The 15,015-nt window shown below is 44.2% G+C and overlaps 1 protein-coding gene across 2 annotated transcripts in view; it reads right to left on the reverse strand.

Annotated features, from left to right (window-relative positions):
- NTN4 (netrin 4) overlaps window positions 1–14,405 on the reverse strand; it is a 116,377-nt gene extending 101,972 nt beyond the window's left edge. Inside the window, exons 1-2 of one of the 2 annotated variants that reach the window (XM_080661192.1) lie at window positions 13,850–14,405; window positions 10,266–10,795 (exon numbers count right to left, since the gene is read on the reverse strand). In XM_080661192.1, coding sequence (XP_080517318.1) covers window positions 10,266–10,795; window positions 13,850–13,904 — 585 coding nt within the window. In that variant the 5' untranslated portion in view covers window positions 13,905–14,405. The remainder of the gene's footprint in view (window positions 1–10,265; window positions 10,796–13,849) is intronic. The other variant, XM_080661191.1, reaches the window with a different exon arrangement.
- Between the last annotated feature and the right edge of the window lie 610 nt (window positions 14,406–15,015).

The following is a 15,015-nucleotide window of genomic DNA, read 5'->3' on the forward strand; positions in this document are numbered from 1 at the left end:
TATTGTTGCTTAATTAAACAACTGTTGGTGAGACTGGCTTGCATATAAGCCTTGGCCATTTCAGAAGTGTTTTTGGTAATGGCAGTTTGATCTTGCCCTAGGCTCAGTACTTGGAGTTTCCTCTTTCCTATCCACACCCACTCCCTTGATGATCTCATCCAGTTTCACAGCTTTAAATATCATCTCTAAACTGATGACTCCTAAATTTATATATTTAGTTCAGATCTCAACTCTGAGCTCTAAACTCACAGATCCAACTACCTACTGAGTGTCTCCACTTGTATATCTCATAGGCAACTCATACTTAATGTGTCCAAAAATGAGCTCTTGGCATCCCTCTCCAAATCTGCTCCCCCTAGAATCTTCTCCATCTCAATAAATGGCTGTTCCATTCTTCCAGGTGCTCAGGCTAAAAACATCCTTACTACTCATTTCTCTCACACTCCACATTCAACCTTTCAGCAAATGCTATTGACTCTCTCCATAAAATAGATCCAGAACTCAACCACTTTTCACCATTTCCATTGCTCCCCTCTGTCCACGCACCATTAAATCTAGCCTAAATTATTTCAATATCATTCTTGCTAGTGTCCCTCCTTCCCACTTTGATTTTTTCCTTAACATACAAGTCAGAGTGATCCTATTCAAAATACATTGATTATATCACCCCTCTACTTAAAACCTCAAATGGCTCCCAATGTCATTCAGAGTAAAAGCAATGGCCTTCAAATAATCACTTGTAATAACTTATGGTTCAAATTGGGACGAATTTACCAATGAAAGGGAATGCTAAAAATAATTAACAGGCGTTAACTGATCTAGGTATAAATTTGGGCCATCCTGGGTATCTCCTTACTTATAGTACCCCATAATCTCTGACCCCTGACCTCACCTACTGTACTTTGACCTGTGAGTGACACAAAGTGCATGGCAGTGCAGAGGAGGGAGAGATTACATTCACCAACTTTTCAGACACTGCAGTAAATTCCATATTCTTTGGCATGATTCATTTTCCTCATCTTCCAGAGCCGTAACTTCTAATAACCTCATTATAATATGTAAGGTTCTCCATTACTTGTATGCCCAGATATACCTGACTTCCAGGTGCCTGCTCCTCATCTGTTCTTCATTGTTCAGCCTTAATTTGTCAATGTAATCCATTCATTACTAACACAACATTTAAAATCTGCTATCTCAAAGTTTCAAGACTATTTTAACCAAATAGTGGCAAAGTTAAACCATCAAATCAAACAAATACTAAGCAAAAAAGAGGCTAAACAGATTTTTTAAAATAGCTATAAAGAAGGTATTTTTGGAGGAAAAAAATCCTCTTTTGAAATCAATAAATCAAAGTTTATTGATTTTATCTCTGGGGTTATTCTAATTTTTATGTCACCTCTTTAAATATGTTTAATTGATAATCACCCTGCGGGTTTTCTTTAAACTAAAGGCATTTTTGGGAAATGCGCTGTTATAAATCTCTAGCCCCACCCCTATAGGAAAGGTATACAGCCCCAGGGAGTGGATAATTGAAGCACTCTAAACAAATATATACAATATTCTATTTTTCAGGGAAGTTCAACAAAATTGTAGCAGAGAATATGCTTCAAAGTAAAACATTAATACATAGGATGACTAAGTTAGGAAAATTGCTTAAAGCAGTTACTGTCTTGATAAAAAGTACTCCTCTCCCCCCCCAAAAAAAACCAATCAAATAAAACTATGCAAAGTGGTATGGAAGAACTTTTTTTTTTTTAATATATTTTATTGGTTTTTTACAGAGAGGAAGGGAGAGTGATAGAGAGTTAGAAACATCGATGAAAGAGAAACATCGATCAGCTGCCTCCTGCACACCCCCTACTGGGGATGTGCACGCAACCAAGGTACATGCCTTTGAGTGGAATCGAACCTGGGACCCTTCAGTCCGCAGGCTGATGCTCTATCCACTGAGCCAAACCAGTCAGGGCGGTATGGAAGAACTTTAATACTCATTCACATTTAGCTCATTGTAAATGCTCTAAGTGCAAACAATCTTTATTTGTTGTAGATAATTTTCTTATCAATGTAAAAAAAAATCTACTTTTTTATGCAAAGTTCATGCAACCATTTACAAATTATCAGTTAAACAGTAAGTGGTATATAATCCTATCTAATAATAGAGTAATATGCAAATTGACCGCGCCTCTGCTCCAACCACAAGCTACGCCCACCAGCCAATCAGGAGCGAGTATGCAAATTAACCCAACCAAGATTGCTGTGGCCACGGAGAGAGCATGAGGCTTGGGTTTCCCTGGCAATGGAGGAAGCCAAGCTTTCCGCCCAGGCCTCCACTCAAGGCTACAAAGTTTCAATTATAGAAGATAAATAAATCCCAACAAAAATGGCAGCAGCCACGGAGCTGGAGAGAGCAGGAGGCTTGAGTTGCCCCCAGCAATGGAGGAAGCCAAGTTTCCCCAGCCATGGCCTGCCTTGGCCTCCGCTTAAGGCTACAAAGTTTCAATTATAGAAGATAAATAAATCCCAGATACCAGGGCCTCCTCTTGGGTCACCGGGGGGCATGGCCGGCCTGCAAACCACCACAGACCCTTTACCCAGGCTATCCCACACCCCAAGGGAACCCCCACCCTGATCCAGGACACCCTTTAGGGCAAACCAGCCGGCCCCACCCGTGCACTAGGCCTCTATCCTATCTAATCCTATCTAATAAAAGAATAATATGCAAATTGACCATCACTACAACACACAAGATGGCTGCCCCCATGTGGTCAAAGATCCTGCCCCCATGTGGACACAAGATGGTCACCACAAGATGGCCAACAGGGGAGGGCAGTTGGGAAGGACCAGGTCTGCAAGGGAGGGCAGTTGGGGGCAATCAAGCCTGCAAGGGAGAACAGTTAGGGGTGACCAGGCCAGCAGAGGAGGGAAGTTGGGGGCGACCGGGCCTGCAGGGAAGGGCAGTTGGGGGGACCCAGGCCTGCAGGGGAGGGCAGTTAGGGGCAAACAGGCTGGCAGGGGAGCAGTTAGACATCAATCAGGCTGGCAAGGGAGTGGTTAGGGGGGATCAGGCTGGCAGGCAGAAGCGGTTAGGGGCAATCAGGAAGGCAGGCAGGCAAGCAGTTGGGAGTCAGCAGTCTTGGATTGTGAGAGGGATGTCCGACTGCCCATTGAGGCCCGATCCTACCTGGATCAGGCCTAAACGGGCAGTCGGACATCCCTCGAGGGGTCCCAGATTGGAGAAGGTGCAGGCTGGGCTGAGGGACACCCCCCTCCTCGCACAAATTTCGTGCATCAGGCCTCTAGTACCTAATAATTGCTACAGCAATTTGATGTTAGTATAGGATTTGGTGCTTTTTTTTACATTTTGGATTTATAATAAAGCTTAATCATATAAATAATTTCAAGGCAAGCTAATAATCCCAGCTCTAGCTCAGGCTAGCTATTATTTATTTGATTCCTGACCATTGATGCTGTAGAAATAGGCATGCACAGATTTCAGTGACCAAAGAAACAAGTAGATGACCAATTAGAAAATAGTCCTACTCATGCACTACTTTGCTTTATCTTTTAAGTTTAAAAATCCCAAATATTGCTTAGCACATTATAAATGTAAATACCTGTAAAAACCTGAGTAAGTCATTTATCATTTTCTGCACACTTGTGCCATACTGACTTTATCATGAGGTATTGAAACATAATCCTTCAATGGTCTAAAGCAGGGGTGGGGAACCTTTTTTCTGCCAACAGCCATTTGGATATTTATAACATCATTCTTGGGCCATACAAAATTATCAGCTTTAAAAAATTAGCCTGCTATATTTGGTCAAACACTTAATTACCTCACCCCTAATGCCTTGGCAGGGCCAGACCAATGATTTCACGGGCCTTATATGGCCCGTGGGCCAGATGTTCCCCACCCCTGGCCTAAAGCGACAAAGAAATACTTGAATCTTGAAAGGCATATTAACTGTACAACATATTGGGGAAATAAAGCATGTACTATATCATGTTATTTAATAAATCAGTCTATAAATTGCCACATTAACTCTCTTCCCCAGTAGACTACAAGAACTGTGAAGGAAAGGAATGCATATAGTTTTTGTATCTTTCGCACTACCTGGCATGGCACAAAGGAAGTTTAACCTACTGCAGATAGCACTGGGCTTGACATCAGGAAGTACAGCTTTCAGCTGAGTAATTGTACACAAATCAGTCACTTAACTTTCTTTAGGCTTCAAATTACTCATCAGTCATATGCTTTTCCATCGATGACATTTAGCTTCCTTTTTTCATTCTAAGAAACACTAGTCAGAGGGATTTTTACCATTGTTTGTCATTTTAACATACAACTTCATTTTCCCATATCTATAGATGGGAAGAAATGAAACCCTTAATTACAGATTTTGTTGGCTCCTGAAAACTTGCCAGGAACTCAAAGTTCTTATCATGGTTTATTCTATCAAATCTTTTAATCATTTTCAAAACAGTAAGCCCTTCCCTGCCATCCCTTGCCCTGTTTTATTTTCTCCTTAGTTCTGATTTACTATCACACTCTGACATACTGTATATTTTACTTAATTATTTGTTCTCTATCTTTTCCTTCCCTCCACTGAAACCTGAACTTCACGGGGACAGGAATTTTTATCTCTTTGGTTCACTGCTATATCCCCAGCATCTGGAATGGGATCAGACACAGAAACTCAAATATTACATGATGAATAAATGGATGGATAAATATTATTTAAGATCTTTCATTAATCGCCTTTCCTCAACCACAGCTTATCCCCTATTATTACCAACTCAGTTTCTCCATGTATATCAGGGTTTCTGAATCATATCCCCTACCCAAGCACTTCATTCCTCCATCTGTGTCACTTAAAGATATTCTCCTACTCAGCCCCTGCTTTTATGTCATTCCTGTGTTCATTCATTCAGTTACAGATTTATTAATTGCCTACTGTGGTCCAAGCAAATGCTGGGGATACAGGGGAAAATAAGACTGATGCAATCCTTACCCTCTTTAACAATCCTTGCCCAGTGCTTCATATGAGACCCAAACCCCCCTCTGTTCTTGGCTTCTCTGTGCTGCTGCCTCCCATCAAATATTCCATATTCATAATGCCCTGGAAAAAAATAACCATGCTATTTGGTTGGTTGTTATCCAATTCTGAATAGAGTTCTTCTAAAAATAATTTAATAGAACAGGGAGCAAGTGATGCTAACTTCTAAGGAGATGACAACTACATCCCTTTAGAGTTGCTTTGGAGTCGTTGGAATGATGCTGTTTCCTAAATAGTGATCATTGAAATTTCAGTTCCATGAGGCCTGACTGTGTGGGCCCTAAAACAGCTTGCTACATCTCCCCACTTACTTGTTTTCATACCCAGAGCTGATCTAAGGTGCTTCTTTTCATCCTGAAAAAGCCTAATTAACCTATCATCTTTAGCTTCAAGGTGATTATTATTTATTGTTCCAACTAAATAGGAGACTAAGTCCTCAACTGACAGAGGGCCTTGATGTCTAACCATGCCAAGCACCAAGCCTGTCTGGGCTTTTTTAAAAAAATTATTGAGGTATATTTTAAAATTAAGAATTATATTTATTTACAGTGTACAATTTGATCATTGGATATACATATACTAGTACATTGTGAAATAATCACCATTTTCAAGCTAATTAACTTATCCATCACCTACTTTTTTGCATGTGTTTAATGAGAACACTAAGATCTATCCTCTTAGTAAATTTCAAATCTATATATATATAAAAGCTTAAGCGATCATTATGACCGGTCGCTATGACAAACACTGACCACCAGGGGGCAGATGCTCAATGCAGGAGCTGCCCCCTGGTGGTTAGTGTGCTCCCACAGCCAACCTCCCATGGCCAGCCAACCTCCCATGGTCCCTCCCCCTGGCCAGCGGCCCTGAGAGGCCCCGATGGGGGCCGGCCGGCCAACCTCCTGGCCCCAATAGGCCCAATTGGGAATGGGTGAGACAGTCCTGATGGGCCTGATCTCTGGCCAGGCCAAGGGACCCCACCTGTGCACAAATTCGTGCACCAGGTCTCTAGTATACAATAGTCTTATTAACGATAGTCATGTTTGCTGTTCATTAGATCTCCAGAACTGATTCATCTTGCATAACTGAAATGTTGTACCCTTTGAACAACATCTTCTCTGGCTCTGCATTTTGCCAGGATTTTGGGGAGCACTTTCTACATTCACCCCAGCATTTCCCAAGTTGAGCTCTGGGGATCTCTGGAGTTCTGAGAGATAGCAACTGCAGTTCTAAAAAAAGAGGGTCCCGCCCTAGCCAGTTTGGCTCAGTGGATAGAGAGTCTGCCTCCAGACCAAGGGGTCCCGGGTTCTATTCCAGTCAAGGGCACATGCCCAGGGTTGTGGGCTCGATCTCCAGTGGGGGGCGTGCAGGAGGCAGCTAATCAATAATTCTCTCTCATCATTGATGTTTCTATCTCTCTCTCTCTCCCTCTCCCTTCCTCTCTGAAATCAATAAAAATATATTAAAAAATAAAAATAATAAAATAAAAAGAGGGTCCCAGGGACAAATGAGTTTGGAAGTGTTTCAGCCTATATTTCCCACTTGGAGATATAGGATAAATAATGTGACTATGTATGTATTTATAAATGTTTAATTTTGTTAAACTCAGTCAGTGTTTCCCAACCTGATTTGGCATGGAACCTCTATTCCTAGAACACCAGTGACATCTCAGAGGACATTCCTGTTCTGAGGAATGTTGTTGGGCGAATTCTTTCTTACCTTCCTGTCATATACAAATGAATAACCAATCGTTATGAGAGTGAGCAAGGAGAGAGATATGCATATAATCTCTTTGTGACCAGTTCTTGGGAGTTGATAGTGGAGAAGAACATAGTTTTTATGGAACAATAGTAGACTTAAAGCCAGAAGACTTATGATTTAATCCTAGCTCTATGACATAACTAACTTTTACCTCCGAATCTCAATCTGCCCTCCTATAAAGGAGACACATTTTAGGATAACCCTACCCCATTCTTTGAGACAGCTGGTCAGTTTAGGAAGTTTTTTTTTTAAATGTATTGTTTTATTGATTTCAGAGAGGAAGATAGAAATAACAATGATGAGAGAGGCTCATTGGTCTGCTGCCTCCTGCACGCCCCACTGGGGATCAAGCCCACAACCCAGCCATATGCCCTGACCAGGAATCGAACCGTGACCTCCTGGTTCATAGGTCGACACTCAACCACTGAGCCACACCAGCCAGCCAGGCAGTTTAGGAAGTTTCTTTATAGCAGACTTAACTTTTATTTAAAAAGTATTCTTCTGGCCCAGCTGGTGTGGTTCAGTGGTTGAGCATTGACCTATGAACCAGGAGGTCATGGCTCAATTCCTGGTCAGGGCACATGCCCAGGTTGCGGGCTCAATCCCCAGTGGGGGCATGCAGGAGGCAGCTGATCAATGTTTCTCTCTCATCATTGATGTTTCTATCTCTCTCTCCCTCTCCTTCCTCTCTGAAATCAATAAAGATACATATTTTTTAAAAATTAAAAGTATTCTTCTGGGTGGATTTTTAGGCCTACTATTTTAAAGTCCTCTTTCGGATGACTGGTGCCTTCAGTTCTGTAAATGTAGGTATCTGGTGTGTTAGACATGAAACTACAGGCTCTCTAAGGCCTAAAAAGCCCAAAGAAGTATTTTGGAATAAACAATGGAAATAAATTAAGTCTGAGATATATTTATCTTAGCCTAAGTAGTAGGATAATATCTTGAGAAGTCTTAAGAAGTCTTATACAAAATGGAGGACGTTATAGGTCTGTAATATTATAAATAAGCAATAAATGAAATTTGAGACTATTTATTTGATACTAGATTCATTGGCTTAGTTTTCTTATCACTCCATTTTCAAAGATAGAGATTGATGATACAGAGGTGTACTGTGAAATTAATTCATAGCTTAAAACTAATTGATACTCCAGAGCAACATAGGAGAGGTAGGTAATAATCACTTCCGGGAAGGCTTGCCCTGGTCCTTCCTTTGAGGAAGACTTTTTTCTACTCTCTAACTCAGGAGGGAAAGATTCATTCCCAAACCTGCCCTCTAAAGGGAAGAAATTCCATGATGGTTTAATGTACACTCACAAATCTTGCTCTAGAGGGAATTAGGTGGCATTTGATGTTTTTTGTTTGTTTGTTGTTTACCATTGAAATATGTCTGTTGAAATAACTACAATAAAAAAATGTAAAAACTGGATTGAAAATGTGACTGTACATTGGAATAACTAACAGATTTTAGCCTTTATCTGCTTTAAATTTTGATGTAAGCATTGATGACAATAAGTAGTTTGGGTTTAAAAAAGAGAAGATCTTTGTTTTTACTATAGGTTAACCAAATGTCACCTTAGTCATCTCTAAGTGATTGCTGAGCCATTGTAATACATTCAATGTAATGTTTGCTAAGCAAGCATGCCTGCCATCTGGTTACTGAAACTGTATTTTTGCTACTTCATAGATACACATGGCCCAGAGCACTGAGATACACATGGCCCAGTAGCTGATATCAGCCTGTGGATCAATTCCAAAGCAATTTGAGAGTTCAAGCCATTCATTTGTTTGCAACACCAAGTGTTCTCCACATAAGAAAACAATGAGTCTAACTTATCTGTCTCTTTCCTTTCCTGGTGTCTTTAAAAATGCCTATCATGACAGGGTGCACATGGATTTACAATATTAAGCCAACTTTAGGGACCATGAAGAAAAACGGAAAATAGTCTGTGCGCTGTTTGTGCCACATCCTTTGGTTCTGGTGCCAGTGGCACTATTCCTGGTCTGCAAAGTGCGCACAGAAGAAATAGCTGGATCATATGGCAACGTCCATATGTACCTATGGTAGTGGGGGGAAGAGTTTCCCGAACCAACCTTTTCACCAGGCCCCAGGCAAGCACCCCGCACCACTCCCCCTCCCCCCAAACCAAAGGCACAATTACTAGCACTGAGTACAGTGCCTGGGATAGTAAGGGCTCAATAAATGTTTACTAAATACTATCACCAGGGAAATCTGCAAATAGAAATATAGATGACTGCTAAAAGAGTGCTTCTCTTAGTCTCTGTCGCCATTGTACTATATGCATTAGATGTATGCCTAACAACTTGTCTGGGCTTTCTTAACCTTGATGCTATTGACATTAGGGCTAATAGTTCTTTGTTGGGAATGGGAGAGGTGCTGTCATGTGCACTGTAGGAAATTTAGCAGCATCCCTGGCTTCCACCCACTAGATGCCAGTAGTGTCCCTCCCCCCAGCAAAAATGTCTCCAGACACTGCCAAATGTCCAGAGAAGGGAGATGGTGGCAAAATCAACCCTAAGTTAAGAACCGTTTATTTAATCTGTGTATTTATGACATGTACCAAAATTAGAAATTTCATACTCTCTCTCTGCTCTTTTTTTATAAATCAGTATTTCTGAAGGTATTTTATTGTCTTAATCTGCTTTCACCCAATTTTCTCTGAAATTTTTCATGTATCTGGAGGTACATTAGGTACATCCATATAAGTTTAAAAGACCTGTTTCCCCCTTAGGAGAACGGAAATATGAAACAAAGAGAAATCACCCTGTACAGAAAAGGGACTAATAGTTAAGGAGACTGTTTTGCAGAATGAAATTGAGATGGTATTGGGCCCAGGATAGACCCAAGACCCTGAACTGGTTGAGGTATCTGTGAGTACGAAAATAACTTTTGTATCTTAAAAAACAACAACTGCCTTCATTTGTTTGCTATGCACTCTTGTAATCTTAACAATGAAACTCCACTGTTATACAAAGTATCCTTCGGACAAACAGATTTTTTTTTCTCCCTTGGCTTTATTTTTATTTACTTCCTATTTATGTTAACAGTTTCAGGAAGATACCAGCATAGGCTCCAGGAACAGGCTGTCTCAGTAACTCCTGCCCTCTCAGAAGCACAGTAAGTAGTCCTGCTAACTGATTAAATTATTAGCCTTTCAAACCTCTTAGGTAGAATGATGATATTGAAAAAAAATGAAAAATTAAAGTCTTAGAATTCCGACTTAAACCCAGTCAGTGGGCAACCTGCTTGAAAATGACTACCTATCCATGTCTAAGGGTGAGAAATAATTTATGACAAATAAAGCTCATGAAAAATTCTAATTTCATTCATGTTGCTACAAGTATACCTTCATACTTTTAAAAAAATGTGGGCTGGTAACATTTTTCTACCTTATGTACAGTGTAGACTTAAACGTGGGCCCTTACCTCTCCTCCAGTGCACGGGAAGGGACTGGAGTATCTAGAAGTGCAAATAGCTCCCTTCTTGACAACATCATCTTCCAGGCCAAAAGTAGCCGAGCAGTTACTTGCAAAGTACTTGTAAGGCTTCCATGTCTTCCCAAAGTCCTGGGACCGGTCCAGCACCATGGCTGCCGGCCTGGGGGACTTGAACACCATAATTAGATGAGTGAAGTAGAATTCAGCTTCCAGGTCTAACTGGATCTTTTCTCTGTGCACATCCTCAGCAGACTGCCACCACGTGCGAGGAAACCTGAAGGACGAGTCTGCCATGGCAGCTGGCAGGTGAGCCAGGTGAGGCTGAGCAGCATTACATTTGTCACATTTGGGCTGCCGACAAGTCAGATCAGTGTTCTCACTATAGAAGCAGTACAGTTCAGTGGCGTTCTGACCACAGGTGGTGTCTGCCCAGAGTTTTCTCCCTAAAGCCAAATTTCCCATCTGAGGGTTACAGGCTTTCTCACAGCGGGAACTCATTCCAGCTACTCCACTCAGCCCTGGGGAAGGGAAAGCATATGTTATTCAGGACAAACCCATCTGGAAAGCTCTTCGGTCCACCTAGTCCATCTTCAACCGTCAAGTTATCTCTAAAGAGCTTGAGACTTTCAGTAAAGAGGAAATCCTACCAAATTTGAGCATGAATACTACTCTGTACTTACACCTCATTTGTGTATGCAAGTGTGTGTGTGTGCGTGCGTGTGTGTGTGTGTGTGTGTGTGCATTTCATGCTCAGATGCAAAATTCACATGAAAGAAAATAAAATCACTTTATGGAAAGGGCAAAAGGAAGGAAAATGGGAACACTGGGACAAAGATAACAGGCTTAACCCTTTTCAAGTACTTTGCTTTCTAAACATTCTCTATATTTGAAGTATACTTATTTGTTTTTGATGTCATGACTTAAATAATACCCCAAACAATAATGTGTTTAAGGTCATCCAACTTAGTCTTTTAAGTATAATTTGAGTCATTAGCATTATCTAACATATTTATAAGAATGCATTAAGGAGGAAATGTTGAATCTATTACATTTTAAACCAAAAATATGAAGGGACAGCCCTAACCAGTTTGGCTCAGTGGATAGAGCATTGGCCTGTGGACTGAAAGGACCCAGGGCATGTACCTTGGTTGTGGACACATCCCCAGTAGGAGGTGTGCAGGGGGCAGCTGATCAATGTTTCTCTCTCATCGATGTTTCTAACTCTCTATCCCTCTCCCTTCCTCTCTGTAAAAAATCAATTATATATATATATATATATGCATATATATATACCTCTTTTAAAAATATGAAGGGACAAACTACCTTGGAAAAGCAATGTGAGATATTTAATCATTAGACAATGGGATTGCATTGGTAGGCAAAGCTAGAAACTATGGGCACTCAGATGTGCGATAGCTATTTTTAATATTAAGTAAATATAACCACGTAAAAAACCCTCTAAACTGCCAAATGGAAGAGAAGCTTATTTGACATGCTCTCTGCCTCTTGAGTACTAGGACAGGTTATATAGTAGTTACCTGTTTGCTTAACAGGAGAATGCTTACAGACTGGCTGCCACCAATAGCACCTTTAAACATTATCTGTGAACTAAAGCACCTTCTTAAAGAAACATGCGATTCCAGCCAAACAAAGACCCAACGGACTTTAATGTTTCAAAATTACTTAAAATGATAAACATTATCCACTTATTAACATCCTGACTACATATTATAATCCTTTAATTTGGGTTTCTTGTTTTAATTATGAATACCGTAAGTAAGATCATCTATTTTAAACATTAAAACAGACAGGGAAAGAAAGAAGAGGAAGTCAAACCCCAAATTCTGGCTAATTGAACGTTTGTGCTTCTGAAGAGGGAGCACCTCTGAACTGCTATCACAGTACTGTTGAAATGACAGCTTAGATTAAAACAGAGATATTTCACACACGGAGGAGCAACAGCCCCGCATGGCCTTTGCAACCAAAAGAAAGGGATTCCTTAGGCATATTCTTAACATGTCACATCCAAGTGTGCATCATGCCTGGACTCTGGTTAGCTGGGGCAACAGTAGCTTGTGGCCAGGATCACCCAAACACACAATGTGCTATGACTCACCTGTAAAGCATTTCAGGGAAAATCATATACTGCCTGTACAAGTATTTTTGACTTTAAACACTTGGCTTGTGATATTTATTTACAGCCTCTTGATTGCTTGATTGCTTTGCTGTAACATGGTTTGGAAAGGGAAAGGTTTATTGAAGTTCACTTTGTGGTTAGGGAAGCATGGATAAGTCCACACAGGGGTGCATAAATAGGAAGAAATCAAGTAAAATCTTGGACCTTTAAGGCTCCTTGGGTAAAGTACTGGATAATTTTCAATGCACCTACACTAACAAGAAGTCCAGAAAAGATAGAAGCCAGATAAATAATGGGTGGACAAAACACTTGGAAATCATCACTAAGAAAGTGACCAGTCAAGTATGGCAAGGATGCTCCCATGAGTCTGGCTGGTTTGGGATGCAGATTCTAGAGCCTGGCTTTTACTGCGTGCCAGCATCTCAGGGGGCAGAGTGGAAGAAGCCAAAGGGAAGGGAAAAACGATACTCACTAGCCACCAGTCGGTCCCTCCAGCCCACACTCTCCGTTCTGGAGCAAGCGAGATGTGTTTGAGAGACCCGACAGATCACGAGTCCCTCACTTTCTTTCCCCCTAACACACCGAGCTACACCCATGCCTAAATGGAAATCAGGCGACCCTCAAGAGGGAGGGAGAGGAGCAAAAGGAGCTCCCAAATTTAGAAAGGGCGAGCTAGGAACGGGTGGCCAAGAGTAGCCCAAGAAAGCCGGGATGGAAGTGGGAGAGAGAGCGCATGTGACGACGCCTCTGCCGGTCTTCCAGTTCCCCAGACAAGGAGCAGACCCGCCCCCCGACCTCCCGCGGAGCCTCGGCCGGGGTACCAATTCCCGAGGGGCGGTCAGCCCGCTCCTTGCAACCCCGAGCGATCACCACTCACCGTCCCAACCCCGGTCTCACTCTGTTCCAGCCATTGCCCTGTCAGAGGGCACTCACCTCGCCCCGGTGTCCCTACCTGGCTCCCGAGTACCCAGCAGGAGGTCGGGCATGAAGGCATCTCTCTAGATGAGAGAGCAGCCCTGGCCCACGCGCGCCCGGGGTCGCTGGGCCACCCCTCCCCATCATTCCTCAGGCCATGAAGTGCCGGGGGATGGCGAGCTTGGTCCTTTGTTCCCTCACAAAGTGGAAAAGCAGTTTTTTACTAACCCCAACCCAGAAAGAAACCAAGGTCATGTATCTCCGGCAGGGCGCACCCATGATATCAGGTTATCCAAGGGCATGTGTATCGCAGTTGCAAAAAAAAAAAAAAAAAAAAAAAAAATCAATAGTATTTTAAACTGCGGAGACCGGGGAAAGGAGGCGGAACATGGCCACTCATTTCATCCTCGGGAGCTGAGCTCGGCGCTCCCGAACCGCACTCCCCTGCACCCCAAGTCCTGAGTGGAGTACCTAAGGAGCGAGGGAAGAGGGGTGGGGGGCCAGCCGCGTCACCACCCACCTGCGGCCACCGCGGAGCAGCCCCAGAGCAGCAGCAGCCGCGCGCAGCTCCCCATGTCCGGGAGGAGCCGGGAAGACCGGGGCCGGGCGGGTGCGGGATGAAGCGCCAACAGTCCTCCGGAGGAACCCGGGCTCTTTATTTCTTCCTTCTCCCAGGGTGCCAGGCGTGATCAGCGGTCGCCGGCGACCGGGAGCTGCGGGCCGGGGTCGCGCCGGGCGGCGGGGTGACCCTTGCACACTGGCCTGGAGGGGCCCGGGCACCTCGGGAGCGGTGGGAGCCCCGGACCATAGCCGGCCGGGCCGCGCTGCCCGGCTGAGCGGTCCTGCGGCTCCTCCGCCGCTAGCCCGGGCTCGGCGCTCGCAGCAGCTGCCGCTGAACTTTGCGAGACCTTTCACTTCCCGGCCTCTGCCACCGCCGTCGTCTCCTGGGCGTCCTCCTCCGCTTTTACCACCTCCTCTGGCTGCGGCGGCTCGGTCCCGTCCTTCTCCACGGGCAGTTCCATGGGATGCATTTTTATTGCACCGACACCGCGGCGCTCCGGTGCCAGCCCTCCTCCCCTCGCACCTCCACCCCTTCCTCCTCCCGCCCGCTCCCCCCGCGCTCGCTTGACAGCCGGGGTGGTGCAGCCCGCGCGGCCCGATCGCCACCGCCGTCTGCCCCGGGAGGAATCCCTACGTTCAGCCAGCCACCCTCCTGGCCTCGCTGCCAGCTTGTCCCGCCCGCCTCAGCCCCCACGCGCGCTCATCATCTCGGCCCCCAGCTTCCCTCGTGTCCCTCCCGGCGCTTGCCCTTCATCTCCCTGCGTGACCCCCCTGATGCCCTCCAACACCCACAGGCCTCCTCTGGGAAGCAATCTCCCACCTTCTCCCGGAACATTCCAGAGAGCAGTTGACTCCCTTGATCAGGTCAGGGCATGCCAAGGGGCTTAAAAAACCGCGAAACAGGCTAGCGCCTACTTCCCACATCCCCGGGCAAAACAAGCCCTCCCTCTCTCCCCGCATCCCCGCCGCCCCTTCTCTGGGAGTCTCAGGACCCGGGAAAGGACTTCCCCCCACGCCACCCCTCACCCCCAGCCCAGCCAGGGTCACGGGCGTCCGAGAGCGCACGAACGGCTAAGTGTCGTTCCCTGCTTCTCTGCCGCCTCTGGGGGGCGGGGAGGAAGTCTC

Source organism: Plecotus auritus, assembly GCF_963455305.1.
Source record: "Plecotus auritus genome assembly, chromosome: 3".
Classification (NCBI taxonomy): domain Eukaryota; kingdom Metazoa; phylum Chordata; class Mammalia; order Chiroptera; family Vespertilionidae; genus Plecotus; species Plecotus auritus.